Raw genomic sequence first — 19,355 nt, 5'->3', positions numbered from 1 at the left:
CAGGGAGCTGCCCGGACGTGACACCTGTCCTCTGCCGCCTCTGCCTCATGCCAGCCTCTACGCTGCGCTGCTAAAATCACCCAGCTTTCTGCACCTTTGCACTTTCCTAAATCATAACGTTAAAATTAACTTGACTTGTCTGAGTGGTCACCCAATTTTCTCTGCCAGATACAATTCTTGTTAGGCTGGATTTGAAATAGAAACTATTCTGCTAAAAAGAATTATTTTTCAAATTGCTAATGTCATACTTGTCACTGACTGAATAGGCTAATTCTTCACTTAGTTTAAAATTCCACTGCATATAATTCAACTGAAAATGAAAATGAACAGAAATGTTAGACGGTAATTGTACCATATTTGTAAGACTACCAAAGAATATCAAAATTATGAATAAAAAATGAAACTTACTACTATTAATATATAAAGCTACTTGAAGCGGTATCAAAACACAGTCCTGTCTATAGAAGTTCACTGTGGTTAATACGAAGCTGTAAAGAGAATAATAAATAAAATTCCAGTTATGTATAAGAATCTTTATTACTTTACAAGAAAAACTTTTATTGAAGTCTTTTATTCAACTTTCCACAATTTCTCCATCACACCAGCGCTACAGAAAGAAATTGCCTTTCACTTTAGCAGCTAGATACTTCTGTTTGTACTTATGAATATTCCGTGATACTTTTCATAATTTTGGTAGAAAAAAATCATCCTCTACTGTATCCTCGCAGCATTTCCAGCCAGCCTTCTCTTGGAGGAAGCCGGCCAATCTGTGCGCAGCGGCCGCCGCCCCGCGCGCTCTGCGGTCCCGGCCCAGCGGCAGCGAAGCGCCCCAACCGCCCCAACCGCCCGCGCTCCCGCGCCCGCCTCGCCCCGCAGCGCTGCCCGCTCGTGCCCTCCCGCGGGCTCTGCCCGCGCTCCCGGCCGGCCGTGGATGAGGCGCGCCCTGCGCTCGTGCCGCGACGAACCGCCGCGGGATGTACTCTTTCCCGGACCCTGAGCGCTTGGGTTTGCCGGCTTCTGCACGCCTGCCAGCCTGGAGGTCCGGGCTGAGCTTCGAGGTGCTGGTCGCGCTAGCACGTGCGCACATTTCTGAGACTATGTGTCGCCGCCGTATTGATGCGCGCACTCCCGAGCGTTGGTGAAAGCCTTTCTTCTCTGCATCCATCCGTTCGGGGCCTGCAGGGTCTCACTGCACAGCTCAGACTCCTCGTGGCCCTGCTGTCTGCAGCCTCCCAGGCGCCGCACTGCAGGCGCCGCCGCACGCCGGGCTGTGGAAGTCTCGGAGCCCCGGGGCGGGCCGGCGGGTGGAACCCTGCGGCTGCGCGGCGCCTGGGAGGCTGCAGGCCGCTGAGCCGGCAGGCCGGCCGGCCCTTGTTAGTTGTGCCAGGGGTAGAAATCCTGCTAGCTGGCTTGTGGTTTTGTTCACTTTACTATATTTTGATGAATGGATATAAACTATAATACGGTCAGACTCAGAAATGATTCTTTCATGGTCAGCTTTTTATGCTTTCAGAATTTTTTTTCTCTTCTAAAGTTGAATAAAAATACACATTGTCAGGCATTGCAGAAGTTCAGTGTCTAGCGTTAAGCGTCAGTGTTTGTGTGAAAGTGCTGTCGGTGCCTTCCTTCTTCATCTTTAAGCTTCTACATAGGACGGTTGGCTTCGGCCGAGAAACCCTCTTAGAAATTACTGTAAGACAAAGTTGCCGGAGAAACCCTCGCTCCCCCCTTACTCTTTTCCTTCATTCTTTCCTTCTTTCCCTCCTTCCTTTTATTTGCTTTTGTCCTTCATTTAAAAAGTTATATATTTTATTGTAGTATTTAAGTATGTGTGTAAAATTCTAAGATTAATTATTATTTTGTCTTTTCACTTGGAGGAAATTGTACCATTGGTTTTTTTTTTATATTTTTATAAAATGTTTCCTAATTCTCCTTACTAGTGAGTCAATTTGTACTTCTCAATTTGTATAACTATGACATTTCTCTTTATGTCATTTTCTTCAGTTTCACTTTTAAGTATCTAGATAGGGACGTTGGCTTTGCTTGGGATTTAGACCTTGAGTCTACTAGTCTACTAGTAGACCTTGAGTCTACTACTGATTGACTTTTACATTTTTGGAAAAAATTATCTGCTGTTCTTTCAAATGTTGTCTCTTTCACACTTCCTCTGTTCTTTGATTCTGGAGTTCCACATGAGCCTGTCTTGGTTAGATTCCTATTATGGCCAATCTGGCTTTCAGCTTTTGTGTTTTTTATGAAAGATCACTTAATCACTTTTTTTCTAAGACTCCTTTCTTTTGTATATAATTTGATCTTAAGAACATAAATTCAATCATTAGCTTTAGTTAATATAATTTCTATTTCTCTAATTTCTGTTTAGTTCCTTTACAAGCTTAAGATGTAATTTTATTAAAGGACTTTATTTCCTTGCAGAAGCCTTTACACTAGTTTTTTATTTTCACAAACATTAAATTTTACAGTACATGCCAATGTGGCTGCTACTGTTGCTTCTCAATATGCTGATTTCATTTTTTGTGCCATATTACAAGGGATAGTGTGGTAAATAGTGCAAATATACACAGTAATGCTTAGATACCTATCATAATATTAACTTGTTCTGAAAGGAAAGTTTTAGTTTTTATGAGACAGCTAAGTGATGGTAGTCTGCAGCCCACCCATGTACTCACCAAGCGTGACACTTTAAATTTCCACCGCAGAAAGGGAAGTACCACATTCATTCACCAGTGTCATGTCCCCGGTGGAAAATGACATTAGAGTTCCCAGGCCTCACACGTAGCCCGGGGTGCAGGGCAGGCCCCACAGCAGTGAGCACTGCAGCTTCAGTGCTGAGCGCCGGGTCTCTTCATCTCACCGGTGGAGTCACTGCCTCCGGATCCTTCGGGTGCCTTTAAGAATATGCAAAGGACCCATTTGTTAATAACTATAAAAGTTACAAAAATCAGCGTGACCATTTTGTATGAAAATAATGTTTGCTACATTTCTTTAAGGGAGAACCACTTAATTTACGCTTGCAGTAGTGACAGTTAAAAGAATTGGTTTTGTCCTTTATATAATGCATCAAGGAAGAAGTGGGACATGCAGGTAGAATATACACTAAATGGGCTAAATAATTTTCAAATATATACAGATATTAAGTAATATATATTACCAAGATTTTTTTAATGTATTTAGTATGGGGTCTACAGGGTCTCACTACATAGCTCAGACTTGTCATGATCCTCCTGTTTTCAGCGTCCCAAGCACTGGAATTAGAGGTGCGCACCATCATGCTCAGTCTCAATCCCAATCTCAGTGTGCTCCGGGGGAGGGGCCAGCATGGCACACTGAGGCTCAAACCCCAGTCCCTTCATCCTGAGTCTACCTACGCAGAAGCTTTAATCCACTGAGCTATCTGGCTGGCCCACAATTTACTTTAAGATGATCAGGTTATTTAATTAGTATTATAATATGTACTTTTAAGAAAAGAAATAATCCAAATGGCTTGAAAGGACACCAGATGCAGGGGTCCAGGGAAGGGATTCCAGGGTGCCTGGAAGCAAGAGGAGCTCTAAGTGTCGGGATACCAGTGCTAGCACCTCTGATTTTAGGGTTAGAGGTCTCATTGCCTCTTGCAAGAATTGATGAAGAATTAGAAAATGTAATCAGCAACGTAAATGGAAAAATAATAATTCTGATATTATAAACATAAAATAATCCTCACGTGCTTCATGATACTGTTACTTTTATAGTCTTCACACTTTCCATAAACTTATAATTTTGATAAAAACTGAGCAGCTCATCTGAAAATCTGAAACGTCACATTCTTCCCATCCTAATTGATTGAATTGTTTTAATTATACATATTGATATATGTTATATGTGTGTGATTATGCATATGAGCATGTATGTTCATTCAAACCTATATATTAAAGAAAAGCAGATTGAAAATACTATCTCTGTTTGTATTACTCAGGAAACTTTGAAAGAGAGTACAGGTACGAGCTGTGAGCAGCCATTGTTAAGGGACATTCACTAAGCACACACACAGGTAACAAGGCGCTCCTGGCGCATTTCGTCACCCACATTGGACTTTGCGGACGGGGTGACCCAAGAAATGCGTTTCTGCCCAGCCTCTGATGGGGGCGTTCAGTGTCGAAGGTGTCCCTGACCTTCTTTGGCAACACGTCATGACTCACGTATCTTTAGCGTTTGGAAAGGGCATGCTGTATAGCAGAATACAAGCGTCAGTCCCCTCTGGCTTATTTTCATCAGTAACAATCCGTCGGCCAGGTTGAAGGTCACCCAGAACACACAGAGCCAGAGGCAGGAGAAGCCCGGGGAGCGTAGGCATCCCACTCACTGTTGACGCCGGCGCCACGGCGGCGGTCTCTGCGCTGCGATTCGTGGTGACCCCAACACCACAGCACAGCTGGCCAAGTAGTTCTGTTCTGTGACACTGGCTTGACTGGCGTCTTTCTTCTTGAGATTAGCCTGGATTAAAACTAGAAAAATGGAGGACAGAACAGTGGCGGAGAAGGGGCATCCCTGGAAGACCTGAAGTGACTGAGCGTCATCATGTTTATTCCAACGTAGACGCCTGTCTTCTGCACTCAACTCCACATGAAAAATAACCACTATATTAAGAGGGTCAGACAATTAGTGTTAGTTTTTAAATTTATTTATTTAGCACAGGGTCTCACTACACAGCTCACACTCCTCGTGATCCTCCTGTTTCAGTCTCCCCAGTGCTGAGATTACAAGAGTGCACTACTACACCCAGTTTCAGTAGCAGGCTCAGTGGGTCCAGGGTGGGGCCGGAGGACATGTGGTACTGGGGATTGAACCCAGGTCCTTGGGCTTGCCAGGCAGGTGCTTAAACCACCGAATTATCTCCCGGCCCCCAAAAAGACAATTATGCTGAGCTTGCATACCAGAATTTAAATTAGAAGAGTCGTGCATGACAGGGCTAAGGGGAAATGTCCAACAGAAGTCGCAGTACAAGATTCAGTTCCAGTGAATGCAGAGAAGTTGCTGCCTGTGAGCCTCAGTGGGGGGACACAGGATGGAGACTACTGGGGGGGGGGCAGCAAGAATCTCCCATGCAAGATGGCAGAGACAGCTGTTAATTCTCAATTTTGCTTTAGATTGGCTACAACAGAAAGGCAAGCCAGACCCAGGTGTCAAGTAATATGTGCATGGCTCCACACGGTTACTAACAGAAACATGTATATTGGTTAATTAAAAGTATATCTACATTTATAATGTAAGGACCAGTGAGTGCTTTTACCAACACTCTGGTACTCCTATAAAGACAGCTGGCAGAATTTTCTTCAATTGCTGTTGGATGAGTGTCCTTGCTCCCTCTTCTCCCTGCCCCCTTGACTTCCCAGATAAGCTGCACCTCTGTGTCTGTTCGCATCTTGCGCATTACTGCGCGTCGCACTTACTCAGCTGCACCCCTGCTCTCCGTGCTGGCCAGCCCGGCCTCAGCTCACCGCAGTAGAAAGCTGTCAGAGAATAAACAACACGGTCTTCATTTCAATGCTTGTGACACACTCCATGTCAGCTCGACAGTTAAATAATTCGTCTCTCTTTGGATGCAATCTGCCAGGCTTATTATAACTTGCTTCTGATATTCATGTCATGTGTAATAGTTTCTTGCCTTATGAGAGTGTTTATCAATCAATTAAGTTGAAATGCCATTCTATCTTTTATTGGAAACAATTTTCTCTTTCTTCATTTCACTTCAAGCTTTTTATTTTTAACTTTTATTCAAATTAAATGGGCCAGTGCCCAGCATGGAAGAGCTCTGTGGTAACCAGCCCTGCACATCCGCTGCTCACCGCCATGCTGTTTCTCTCTGTGCAGAGGTGATCCAGCTGAGCCTGCCTGAGGACCAGAGAGTGCGCCTCACCGTGGCCACCGTGGGGCAGAGCGTGGTCCTGAGCTGCGCTGTGCAGGGAGAGCCCCGGCCCCCCATCATCTGGAAGAGGAACAACATTGTTCTCAATAACTTAGACTTGGAAGACATCAGCGTGAGTACATCCCGGAGAGGCGTGGGCTAGGGGATGTGGGTGCAGCACGTGGGTGCGGCCCTGGCTTGTTGGAGTCCCCACCTCACTGAGGGAGGGTAGCACGTCCTGTGGAATGGTGTGTCTGCTGTGGTGAGCAGAAGTGCAGGGTGCTGCCAAGGAAAAGAGTTAGTGCAGAAATGCCATGAGGGGCCAGGGAGACGGCTCAGTGGGATAAGCGCTTCCCTGGCAAGCACAAAGGCCGGAGTTCAATCCCTGGTTCCGCAAGGAAAAAAAAAAAAAAAAAAATGCCATGAGGCCTGTCTATAAAGTTTCAAAATGAAATTCTCATTCCTAAGTAAACTCACATCTAGAAATTAGTACTATAAATATAGGAACTTAATATAGGAATTAAGATCACTTACTTTCATGTTTTCAAAAGAATAAAAAATTAGAATACCACCCATAGAGAAAAGGTGGTGATAGACACTAGGTACATGTATCTGTGAATAAGGGAGAGACATTTATATATTTTGATGAACATGTAATATTTATATGAAAATATACCCTAATTTAGAGTGCACCTACGCATAATGCTTTTATAAATACACATTTATAAACATTTGCTTACAAAATTTATTAAAATTTTCTTATTAGAAGAATAAGTATTTATGAAAGATTTCTAAGGCCTGATGCATGAACTAAATCACAAGATGAAGTAGTTCTAAGATTGGAATACAATCAGGGAAGGAATTCAAACCTGGGGAAGGAAATCAGACTTCAGAGATGTATCTTCTCCTACTTCGTGCATTTCTAATACGTGCTCATGCTGCTTTTACTTTCAACTGCTCTTAAAAGAAGCACCACGATATAGCTATGTAGCGAGTGCCACCTACCCTGGAGCACCTGTAGGAAGGACACAGCTTGCACGACTGGCAGAGCACATCTGTGCCTGAAGTGATCACTTGGTAGGTGATCGTGACTTCTGCATCGGGGCTGGGATCAGTGTCCACTGGGCCAGGAGGAACCACAGCCCGCTGAGCCAGTCCTGGGTCACTTCAGAACCATGGGACAGGTGTACGCACTCACCCTTGGAAATTCTTGGTCAGTTGTTTTGCAAATTGTGTTTAAAGTCAAAAGGTGGACTGTCTGCTCCTCCAGTTCATAACAATTAATATGCATGTGGCGCTGCTATGGTTCAGCTCAGCCTTAAGAGCTGTGAAAAATTAGGGGCGTGTAAAGGTAGTATGTGCTCAAATATTTTGTAACATACTTGAGCATATGATTAACATATCAATCAGAAGAAATAGGGCCAGCCAAATAGCTCAGTGGATTAAAGTGTCTGCAGGCAGGTGCAGGGGTTGGGAGTTTGATCCCTGGGCCTGCTGTGCCCGCCCCGCTCCCAGGGTATGCTGAGAGGGCAATTGAGACTGGGCGTGTGGTGCACGCCTGTAACCCCAGCACCCAGGAGGCTGTAAGCAGGCAGATCACTATGAGTCCAATCTAGTAGTGAGACCCTGAACACCTTGTAGAACCTTCCCTGAAATGCAAAAAAAGAAAAAAAAAATCAGAAGAAATAAGTGGCTCATTTTCCTACACTGCAGAGCACATGACTTTCTACCAAGGCAGATACCTAGGGATTCAGAGTCTAAACTCAGCAGTGATGGCTCCAAGCTGACCTCCACAAAGGAACACAGTCCAGGGTGCTCATCAAAAATTAAACAGCACCTGAGGACATAAAAAATGAAAGTGGTGCGTGTGCAGAGTGCTTGTGGCGTGGAGGTGAAGAAATGCCTGCCTGGGAGCTTCTGGACTTCATTGGTCTCTTAGGACATTCTTGCTCATTGCTAAAAAATGCCACCAAGTGTGCTTGCAGCTTTATAAAGAACCCCTAAAACAGAAGTCAAAGCTACAACTTCAAATCTCTATTTGTTCCATCTCTTAATGTTTTTTCTTAATGTCTTAGAACATATCAGAAACAGGAATTGTCCAATTTTTATTATTCTTTTGCTCTGATGGACATTTTCCAAATTTGCTTACATGTGAGAGCTAGTCTTCAAGACTTACATTAACTTTGCAAGATACCAAGATCCTGGTATTTAAGCTAAGTATGGGTTCATGCCTGCAACCCAACTCCAAGGAGGCAGAGGCAGTGGGATTGCTAATCTGAGGCCTGTCTGACTTGCTAAATAATGAGTCCAAAGCCAGCCTGCAATGTAGTGAGACCCTACCTAGAAACAAAACAAAACAAAATAAAATCCTGCATGTCAAAGGCAAGCAATGGCAATTTCTGATGTCAGCTAGATTTATATATATGCAAAACATTCAAGTAGCTTCAATGTATTTTAAAAACATAATTACCTTCATTTTTAAAATGTACTTCCTCTCATTCCTAAGTACAGAAAAAAATCATGTGTGTGTGTGTGCACGCGCGAGTGTGCATGCGCGCACGCACACACACACACACACATGCATATACACCTTTAATCCCCTTCCATGGATGCACACAAAATTTCATTTCTTTAATCCGACAGTTCCTGACCACTGTATAGTCTCTCACTCCCTCATTTTCTCACTAGTGCTAAAACAGCTCCATGGAACAGGGAATTCTGTGATGAGAGATCGCCTGAGTTGTCTAATCGAGGTCACAGAACCAATCTGTGCAATTCAGGGCTAGGACACGTACGTGGTTGTAGCTCAGGAGTGTTGTGGCTGCGCGACAGGGAGGCACTGTACAGTGTTTGCTGCTCTCTGGAAACACACCCAGTAGTTCTGGCTCTGCTGTGTTACACAGTGACTCCTTATGCACTGCTTTTATGTGTGGGCTGGATAGAGGTTCAGCTGGTGCTCGAAGTCTTCTCTTTCCTTGCACCAAATGAATCTTGTCACAGAGTGCAGGAGCTCTATAAGGAAAGTCTGCAGAAAGGCAATGCAGGCTGTGTTTGCAGGATGTCTTCCCTGACTCAAGAGCAATGTGACCTCAGGCAAGGTGCTCAACTCTGCCCAGCACCTTCCTCTGCACAATGGGGATGATATCATAACTTGCTTCAGTGAGGATCAGTGAGATGCCACATGGAGTTCTTTACGATGCACGCTGTACATGTTGGGATGAACTGGTTCTCTACTTTGGGACCTCTTTCCTCCTCCTGTTCTCCCTCTTCCCCTTACTTTCCCTTTTCCTCATGCATGTTTGAAAGAACACAGCTGCCCGCAGCCTGTCTACACCAACATCCTTTAACAGTAGAGTACACACAACACTGAAGGAGAGAGGATTCACAGGAAACACTGGATCCAAATTTGTCAGGTTATAATAGCCACAGGAATTGGAAGGTTTATTCCAATTCAGTGCACCTTTAGGAATCATGCCATCTTAATTTTGACCAGAAATCTCTCACTAATGCTTTTCCTAAAATGTGCCAGTGTGCTCACTCAGCTGGGTGAACGGGTCTAGTTGCACGTCCCCATCCAATGTCTGCTCAAAATTTTTATAAAAGATAATTGTTTTTTAAAAATATATCTGATTCCCAGTTTGCAAGTTACTCACGTCAGGGAAGATGGATTAAAAAGTGCAGAGACATGTATAAAAGGAAATAAAACTGCTTTACAGGATTGGCAGTCAGGGTGAAGAAAAGGCAGGCTTTGAAGTACTGCACTGTTTGGGCTATGTGGGCTTTACTAAGAACGCTGCAGGTGTAGCGATAAGGGCATACGAGCTCACAAACAGTTCAGTTCTCAAATAAAAGCATTCAAAAATTTTTGCTCCCATTCACAAATTCCACATCAGGTGACAAACACAACTGTGGCCTCCAGCCCCAAAATCTTAGGCCACACGCTGTTCTTGAGCTGAGGTAGCAATGTAAGTGGTTGGGGAGAAGAAACATTGTGTTTTGTTTCTGTTTTTGTTGTTTTGATCTATGAGAAATTAAGTCTAAACAATTCTAGCCATTACTGCTTACATCGTATAACATCATAGCTACTTAATATGTATAAATTTATAGTGTGGTCTGAATTCAATACTGAAATCAAGTCATCTTGTACTGTCTTGATTTCAAGTGTAGTTTGGCCTTTTCATAGCTATGAAACTATAATAAATTTGTAAAAAAGTTTAAACTTCAGTTTCTTCACCTGTACTAGAGAGGTTATAATGAAATTCAATGAGCCATAGCAAATGAAATACACCATAAACTGTTATTATTTCTATCAACATGAGCATCTTAATTAAATATGGCATTGTCGATCACATGTGATTGCAAATGTAAAGTTCCTATGGAAGTATATTCTCCTTGAAGGCTTGACTTAATTTTTATTAGTCTGACTTTCAGTTACTTCATGGGTACTTATGTAAATCAGATATAGATTTCTCAGATAAAATTCAGTTTCATGTATACTAAAATACTTTTATTATAAATATGATGTAAAACCATTCTGATTTCATTGGAAATTAAACATTATTTAGTTATTTTGCTTTTTATTCTGTTAGTGTGAAACTCAGCTTTTTCTGAGTACTGTTTAAGCTTTTTTTTTGGTGGTACCAGGGATCAAGCTCAGGACTTTGCGCTTGCCAGGCAGGCACTTATTCCACTGAGCTGTCTCCCCAGCCCTAGGCTACCTTTCTACAAATGGTACCTTGGCTTCCATCACTGGGCTGAAAAGCTCTCGCTGCCACCCTCTCGAGTGAATTCTCTCCATGGCTCTGTAGGCTGCTGTGTGAGTGTGTCCCACTGCTCCTCCGGGCAGGGTGTCTGGCTGGCTGTGCTTGTGATGGCTGGTGCTCAGCAGAGCGTGCTGTTTGTCAGTGTCCTTTGGTCATGCCCGCAGCTTTGTTCCCTGCACCTGCAGAACCGTGTCAGTGGCCGTGTCCATCTCTGAGCACAGCGGACTGGAATCAGCAGGAACTTAGGTACAAGGAGATTTTCCTTTCACAAAACATACTGTGCGCATACACACACACACACACACACACACACACACACACACACAATAAAGTTTTTTAAAAGCATACTACATACAGCTAGATTAGCTGCTCCTTAGGAACCTGGCTCTCAGGCCTCTCCTGTCTTCTAAGACTGTGGCTTCCATTTCTGGGTCTCTCTGAGTTCACGAGTTCAGCAAGAGCTCCCACCATCAAGCTGAATTCTGTCACTGTGTTCCTGGCGCTAGGCAGGTGAAGAATAAAGGGCACTTAACTTTGCTCCTGTCCAGAGTCTCCCTGGGTTTGTAGGCCACTGACATCAGTGTCTTCAGTAGGCATAGGAACAAGCCTTAGGCCGACAGCACGGAGTATGGCCCCTGCCCAGCATCCTGCTGCAGAGGAGGAGAACAAGAGCGGGCACTTGCTGGCAGTGAGAGAGCTGCTCCTCTGCACAGCAGGCAGCTGCGTGGTTGTGACATTTGACTTTACTGCTCTGATTTACTGTGCTGAGGACATAGATGCGTGGGTCCACCCTCAAATCACAGCAAGCCTGCCACCTTTTTCCTGCACTTTATGTGTGTTTCGCTTTCATAGGCCTTTTCCTAAATATCCCGTTTTTTTCTTTTGCAGTCCCCACGCTTACCTCAGCTTGCCTAAGCAGGCGCTTTAGTCCGCTGAGCTATCTTCCCAGCCCCCATGCATAGTTTTGCTTCCTGATCTTATTTTTCTCCTCTTTTTTGTGAGAACCCAGTTTATTTCTACTAGCAGGTAAACATTCATGACAGGTTGGATAAGAACTTAGACTACTGAGGAACCAAGTGGAAGCACCAGTTTGGTGAATAGTTTCAGAAAAGAAAACACTTCAGGTAAATAAATGTAGGAAAAATACTGGATTCGCACTCAAATGTTCACATTTCACTTTGTATTTCTCAATGGCAGTTTTTGGCACTTGCTCGGTCAACATGAATGTACTCCTGCCCTGTCACCTGAGTAGGGGTGTCAGTAGCTGTCCGCGGCGTAACGGCGCAGCACAGTTACAACCCTGTGCCCAGGTTGCTCTTTGCAGTTCTGACTGCACTAGCAGATTCTTAGCCAGGCTCTTTGGCCACACCCGTCGATGCTTTCCTTCCTCAGAGCACTTGCACTGTGGTGGATTTGCAGCATGGCTGGGAACACCAGACCTTCCAGCTCGCTCGTCCCTCCTCTGTGCAGCCGCGCAGATGCGCAAGAGTCGGCGCAGGGAGCGCGCGCTGTGTGCGGACACTTGGGTCCTGACCCCCAGGACGGGCCCCTGCGGCTCTGCTCCTGCGGCCTTCGCTGCGCACCGCTGCACACACTCAGGGGCACCCGCGACTGTGTATCACAACGCAGTGTTGTTTTTCAGAAAGATGTTTCAACCCCAACTATTCTCAGTGTACAGACCAGCATTTCTCCCCATCCCAGTTACTACTTTTCATGAGAATGAGAAACTTCTCTTTTTAAATTCCATGTTTTTTTCACGAATGCACAAAATTAAAACGATATATTTGTCCTCCAAGCTATTCCATCTGTAGTGTATCCTGCTCGGTGAGACCTCTAGGTCCTGCGATGTTCTTCCTAAATTTCCTCTTCCTTTTTCCCTTTCTCCTTTTCTTTTCTTTTGCTTTTTTCTATTTTGGAAGAAAACTTAATATATAAATAAAGAGCAATAAAATAGATTATGTGAGGTAAGCAGATTGAGCTTTCACAGGGAAGGGGATCTGGAGGTGGAGGGAGGGAAAGGAATGAGGGATGAAGGCGAACTGAGATCAGGTGCCAGCTCCATGCAAGGGAAGCAGATTCCATGCCACAGCAGCACAGGAAGGAACTGCCGCATGCAGTAATGAAAATAAAAGAGTTGCACTCCAACAACTACACATCCTCTTGCAACAGAGACCTGCTGGGATCTTACGGCATATATAAGACCACTCAAAATGTGTTAAAAACTTTAATAGTGAAAACAAAGAGGAAAAAAAATTGTGACTTCAGTGTTAGTGTTGATTTTTTTTTTCCTTTTTTTCTTCTTTTTGGCGGAACCACGGATTGAACTCAGGCCCTTGTGCTTGCCAGGGAAGCGCTTATTCCACTGAGCCATCTCCCTGGCCCCAGCATTGATCTTTAGATACAACCCCAAAGTAGCAAAAGAAGGTAAACAGGAGCACATTAACCAGCAGGTTTTTTTGCAGAGCAAGGGAAACATTCAGTAAAGGACTGGGTGATCCCTGCAGCACGAGGAAACGTTTGCACACCACGTGTCTGATAGCGAGTAAATAAGCAAGATGAATAAGGCACTCTTATAACTCAGTGACAAAATTTAGCACAAAACTAATTAAATGAGAACAATCATTCTCAGGTAGTTCTGTCCCTCAACTTATTCAATGTGCTTCTCTCCATGAATAATCTCCATTTAAAGTTTCTGATAAGACAAATATACAGGCAAATAATGAAAAGTTTATGTTATCATTTTAAATAGAGCCCAAGTCCAATTCCAAATGCAGCAGCCTGATAGGCTACAAAGATGGCAAAAGTATCAGTGGAAGATAACCTATCAACACAGAAACATAATAAAGTCAAGGTTATTTTTCATTAGGCTATTCCATTTATTGATGGAAGAGCAATTATAACACTAAGAAAATAATTTATGTAAGATTTCACTTTACTTTTAGAAAACTATATTAGTTATTAATAAATATTAGAAGACTATCAATTCTAGTTACAGTCATGCTCCTGTTGTTGAAGCGTGATAGCACAGACCCAAACATTAAAGAAGCTTATTCTGGATCACGGATATCATCTACAATGGGCTGGCCGCCAGCAACTACCCCATGGCAGAGAGGCAAGGCCTGAGGAGGGTAAGGCCTGGGCTACGGAGGTCAAAGCCTAGACTGAGGAGAAGGTTGAGGCCTGGCCTGAGGAGAAGATGCCTCTCCTGTGCTCAGGTCATTGCCTTTTGTACGAGACAGAAGAGACCAAGGGAAAAGACAGAAGGGAGATGAGCCTGGCCACACCATGGCCCAGGACACTGTGACTAGTCCCTAACTCCTCTTGGCAAGTCAGCCATGAGCTCCGTAACCCACTCAGGGCCCAAAAGCACCACCTGCGAGCCCAGGAGGCTTTGGGGCCAGCTAGACATGAACCATGACACTGCTTATTATGAAAAGAAAGTCATTGGCATTTTCTCCTCTAAACTGCCAGTCCATTTCATTTTTCTGCCTCAGTTGAAAGATTAATGTTTGTAATAGACCACAGCACTACAGCTCACTCACAGTGTAACCGAAGACTGAGCTCTAGAGACCGTGCACACCTCCAAGCCTTTGAAGTCCAGGGCAGCAGCAGCACCGAGGAAGCTGAATTTCGACCACAAGTATAGGGTGTGGAGCACACATTCATATTCAACCTAAATCTATGATGCACATGTTTCACACTGTTAAACTGGAGTAATTAAATCCCTTAAGGAATATTCTTTCTAGGCCTGGGAGATAGCTCATTGGCATCAGTCCTGCTTGGCAAGTGCAAGGTCCTAAGTTCAATCTCCAGAAAGGAAAGAATATTCTTCCTAAGTTACTTCTCTGCTGATATATTAGAACACAGTGTATTACAATTGCTTCTCAAAGAAAAATAAATAAAAAAGAAATAAAAGCTAGTGTTTCACAAGTATATTCCTAAATGTCTTTATCCGTATTTCTTTGGAAGTCATTCTACAGAAATACATAAAATTGAAACATCCGAAATGACCGAGTTGCAAAGTATTCAGCTGGTTTGTGGAATATCTGCCTGGTTACGCTGTTTCTACAGTTATGGAAAAATCATTATGTGAATGTGCACGGGAAGTACTGATGTGGAAACATACCTCATTTATAAATTCTCTTCTTTCAGTAAGACTTGACCTACATGTATTTATGCATATTCTAAAATTGGCAAAGTGTGTGTTTTCATTTTCTGTGTGAACCTGTATACAGCGATTACAGATACCAAGTTTAAATTTAAAAATTTCAAAATTATACTTATATTTTAAATTTCTCATCGAAGTTCCATTTTTTTCATGAATGCACAAACTTAAAAGTGTGCACTTATACTCCGACCTATCTCACCTGTAGTGTGTCCTGCTCGGCGAGGCCTCTGGGCCCTCCAGGTTCTGCCCGACTTGCTCCTCCCACCTTCTGTGGCCTTAGCCAAGTGGCCTGGTGCCGCCCCCACTCCCGCTGCCCTCCTGCTGCCTGCCCGCTGGCCTGAGCAGTCTCTTGTCACCCTCAGGTGCTGCCAGGGCACCGCCTTCACCGCCCGTCACTTTCTGTGACAGTGGGACTGCTCCTCCTGACACCTATGCATGCCTGTTTCTTCTTTAAGTGAACAACGCTTTCTTACAGCTTTCAGACAGAAAAACAGCAGCCTTCCACTGACTGCCTACAGCGCTCGTCCCCCTGCAAATCTGCCCCGTGACTCCCGTGCCCAGTCCTTCCTGCAGAGTTCCAGAACACTAGGCATTTTCCAGGCCTGCTGGATGTGGATATCACCTTGTTTTGCTGCTACTCTGCTCACAGTCTTTTCATGACAGGAAAACCTCCTTTGCTTCCCTGGCTTTGTCTAAATTCAACGTGTGGGGCTGGAAAGCTAGCTCAGTAGAATAAGCACTTGCCTGGCAAGCCAAGGTCCTGGGTTCAACCCCATGTATCACAATAAACAAATAAATATGAATAAATAAATGCATTGTCATTTAAAAATAGACAAATACATCTCCTGACAAAATCTGACTTTTTATGAAGAAAATTATCAGTCTAGCAATACAGTATTGTTACATGACAACACGATTATTTTAAAAATATTTTATGAGTACATATTTAGAGTGCATAAGGATCTCATTGAGCGTGCAGAGTGGGTACCGGGGTGAAACACTCCTTCTTTCTTTTCAGCCTCTTCTCCTCCTGTTCCTCCCCACTCCCTTCAACTGTTTTTCCCCTTTTAATTTGAAAAAACTTTATTTCCATTTTTTCCTTGATTCTCTCTTTTCAAATCCCTTCCCCTTCCCCCATCTTTTGTTCCCCTTTACTTGAAAAAGATCCTTACTTGCTGGCATCTATTCTTTATTTTGCTCTTCACTTAAACATTAGATGTCTCTTATTCTTGCCTTCCTTCTTCAGGCTAAGAACTGAGCCCAAAAATCTTTGCAGGCTCATGATTGTGGTAAAATGTTAGTGCTCTAATGACATGAAGTAAGGGCTTAATGATATTTTCAGTGTGAAAATGACAGTGACATCTCTCATGCTTGCACTTGTGCATTATTGAATTTCTGGCAGACTCTAAGAGTTTACAACCTCGCCAATGGTTCCATTTTCTTACTGTAGCTGCGTGCACTACTGTCAGCCTACCTATGTGGATTGGCAATCATGAGCCTCGCGTACCTCAACAATTTCAGGATTTAACTTTTTGAATAATAGTTTTCATTCGTCATATTGATTTTCCAGTGCTTTAACTCAAGTCCAGTCACAGGCAATAACGTGGGAGAGAAAAAGAGACAAGGAAGACACACAGCAGCTCCGCAGTGCAAAACACTTCTGTTCGTGGACAACGCAGTTGTAGAAAAGAGGCGCTCAGAAAGTTTTCCTTTTATTGGTGAGCTCCACATCGGGTGACAAACACGGCCGCCGCCATCTTCCCAGCATGAACGTGAACATGGCCATCTTCCCAGAAAAGTGACATGAATTAAGTCAGTGATCCACCTAGTCATCATTTAATGAATATTGATTCCTGGCTACTCAGCAAAGCTAAGCTGAACTTACACGAACTGTTAAGAGGCAAGACTCCCTTCTTCAAAATCCCACTGACTGAAGGAATAAAAAAAAAACACTGCATTACATTTAATAATATAATACTAAGTAGATCCTTAAATAATTCCTCCATGAAAGATTGGAAGTCCAAGTGAAGTTGTGAAGGCTCAGACCCTTTTGAAGACAGCCTCCTCCTGCAGCATGGATGACAGGCAGAGCAGGACTGGTAGGGACTACCAGGACAGGGCAGGCAGCGGGCCTGCAGGAGCTCGGGGTTCCCAGGACAGGGGCAGCAGGCCTGCGGGAGTTCAGCGCGGTCAGCCAGGCCCAGGCCCTGACCCTGTTGCTGTTTAATGAAAAGCAAGGACACTGACAATACTGGTCTTGACCATGAGAAATACATGGAGTTATTTGTATTACGTTATTAATTATATTTTAAATATACCATATACCATATGAAAAATTGTAGCATTTAATGTATAAAGAATTTCAAACATAACTTGCTATTTAAAACACATATGAGCTCATTTGTTTCTTAAAGAACAGTGAAAGCTAAATATTTATACTAATACACAAGATGATGCTTAAATTGGCTATTTTTCCAGTTTTGTACTCATAGTAAAATATGCATTACATAAAATTTATCACATCAAGCATGTGAAGGGTATTTTCAGCAGTGTAAATATGTTTACAACGTGATGCAGCTATCGACAGCCTCAGGGCTCGGTTTTATAAAGCAGAACTCCATGCGCATGAAGCAGCGAGCTCACACCCCTCCTCCAGCTGCCCGTGCTACGCCAGTCTCATTTCTACATATGACTTTACCTTTTGAACGTACTTCATATGTGTGAAATCATGTAGTATTTTTCTCTTTTGACTGACATATCATTTACCAAAATGTGTTCAATCATTTCTGTTGTACCATATGTGAGATTAATTATAGCTTCCTGAAATATCGAGACTTCTGTAAACATATTTTCTTCCTTCACCACTTGTAACCTTTTAAATTTAAAGTGTGTTTTCTTTTATGTTAACAGCCATTCCTGTATTGTGTTTACTGTTCACACACTTTCACTTTCAGTCTATTTGTAGCTTTCTAAAGTGAACGTCTCTTAGGATATAGTTAATTTTTTCACCCTTCTGGCTTGCTTTTTTATTAATTGTATTGGTATGCTTTGGATATACATAATATTCACATTCATCATAGGGAATTTGTACCAAAAAGAAAGAAACAAAACTTTTATAAATAAGGAAGGGGAAGAAGGCTTGAAGGGAGGGGCGGGGAAGAGTAGCACAGAATGATAAAATGCTGTGCATTCTGCCCATCTATATCTTTTTAGTGAAGACTAATCCAGTTTGCACTTTGAAATAATTACTGAACTCATCAAGAGGTAAAAATTTTCTTTTGTGCAAGATAAGTCCATTTTACAGAACATTTATGTACCTTAGTGCACAGTACAAATACAGCTAATAATATTTTATTTTTTATTTGAAATTTGCTGAGAGTAGATTGTCAGAGATTTTACCATCCGTAAGGGACACTGAGACACAGGGAGAGGAAAGGAGTCGGGCCCGGGTGTGGGTGTGGCACAGAGGGCAGCCGAGGCTCAGAGTCTGCCTAGGCATTTGAAGGAGAAAAAGGGAGAGTGACGCCCTACGCACGCATGAACAGTGAGCCCTGAAGACACAGTGCTTACCCGCTTTGGTTAGAACACATTTCATGCACTTACTGAATAGCACAATTTGTCCCATAAAGCTCCACAAATATAATGTCTTATTAAAACATACTACAGCCCCCTCTCTCAGAAAGGCGCTGCGTGGGGTGATGAATACACTGCATGAGCATCCGCAGTCTGGACACATCGTGTCACAGGCTGCACGTCCGTCGCATGCACGGGCAGCTCTAGAAGCCAGCTGTAACTCGCTAGAGCTGGGAACCTGAAGCAGTAACTGCCGAGCAGCGACCCCCCTTCCGCGGCATGCTCTGCATGCCTGGGCCATTCGCACCCATTGTTGTTTGCTGTGAAGTTTCTTCTGTTTCACTCTTCCTGGCCTCAACACCCTAAAATTGCCCCTTGATACACTGTGCATGCAGAAATGTAATTAGAAATTTAGTGCTGCACTGTCACAAACAACCTGGAAAGTAAAATGCAGTTAAAAACCAAAACTGTACACTTCCAGAGTAGTAATTTCATCTTATTGTATGATTCTTATATCATGTACAAATCAAAGAGTGAAATTACAAACCGCTGGTACAGTCATACCAGTTTTTGTAATTGTCCTTGTTTTTGCCTGTGTTAGATCTTTATTTCATCCTATGCCTTTTTTCCTTTTTTGCAGTACCAGGCATTAAACTCAGGCCCTTGCATCTGCCAGGCAAGCGCTTATTCTACTGAGCCATCTCCCAGCACCTCTTCCTGTGCTTTTGAGTTATGGCCTCCTATCCTTTTATTCCACTCTGTGAAACCCCACTGAGCATTTCAGGTGTACAGGGCACATGAAGACCTTAATTTCCCTCAGAGTTTATTTGTTTGTAAGAGTGTTGATTCTGCTTTTTTTTTTTTTTTTTTTTTGGTAGAACTGGGGATTGAACTCAGGCCCTTGCACTTGCCAGGCAAGTGCTTATTCTACTGAGCCATCTCCTGAACC

At 43.4% G+C, this 19,355-nt stretch overlaps 1 protein-coding gene across 1 annotated transcript in view; it reads left to right on the top strand.

Annotated features, from left to right (window-relative positions):
• Positions 1–19,355, top strand: part of Fstl5 (follistatin like 5) — a gene marked incomplete at its 5' end in the record, with an annotated part of 578,391 nt that overhangs the window by 334,764 nt on the left and 224,272 nt on the right. The window contains one exon of the mRNA XM_023705749.1: positions 5,869–6,035. Within this exon, the coding sequence (XP_023561517.1) occupies positions 5,869–6,035 (167 nt within the window). The remainder of the gene's footprint in view (positions 1–5,868; positions 6,036–19,355) is intronic.

The sequence above is a fragment of the Octodon degus genome, unplaced genomic scaffold, assembly GCF_000260255.1.
Source record: "Octodon degus isolate 3935 unplaced genomic scaffold, OctDeg1.0 scaffold00228, whole genome shotgun sequence".
NCBI lineage: Eukaryota > Metazoa > Chordata > Mammalia > Rodentia > Octodontidae > Octodon > Octodon degus.
The sequence above is the reverse complement of the archived record's forward strand: the minus strand, read 5'-3'. Positions and strand labels throughout refer to the sequence as shown.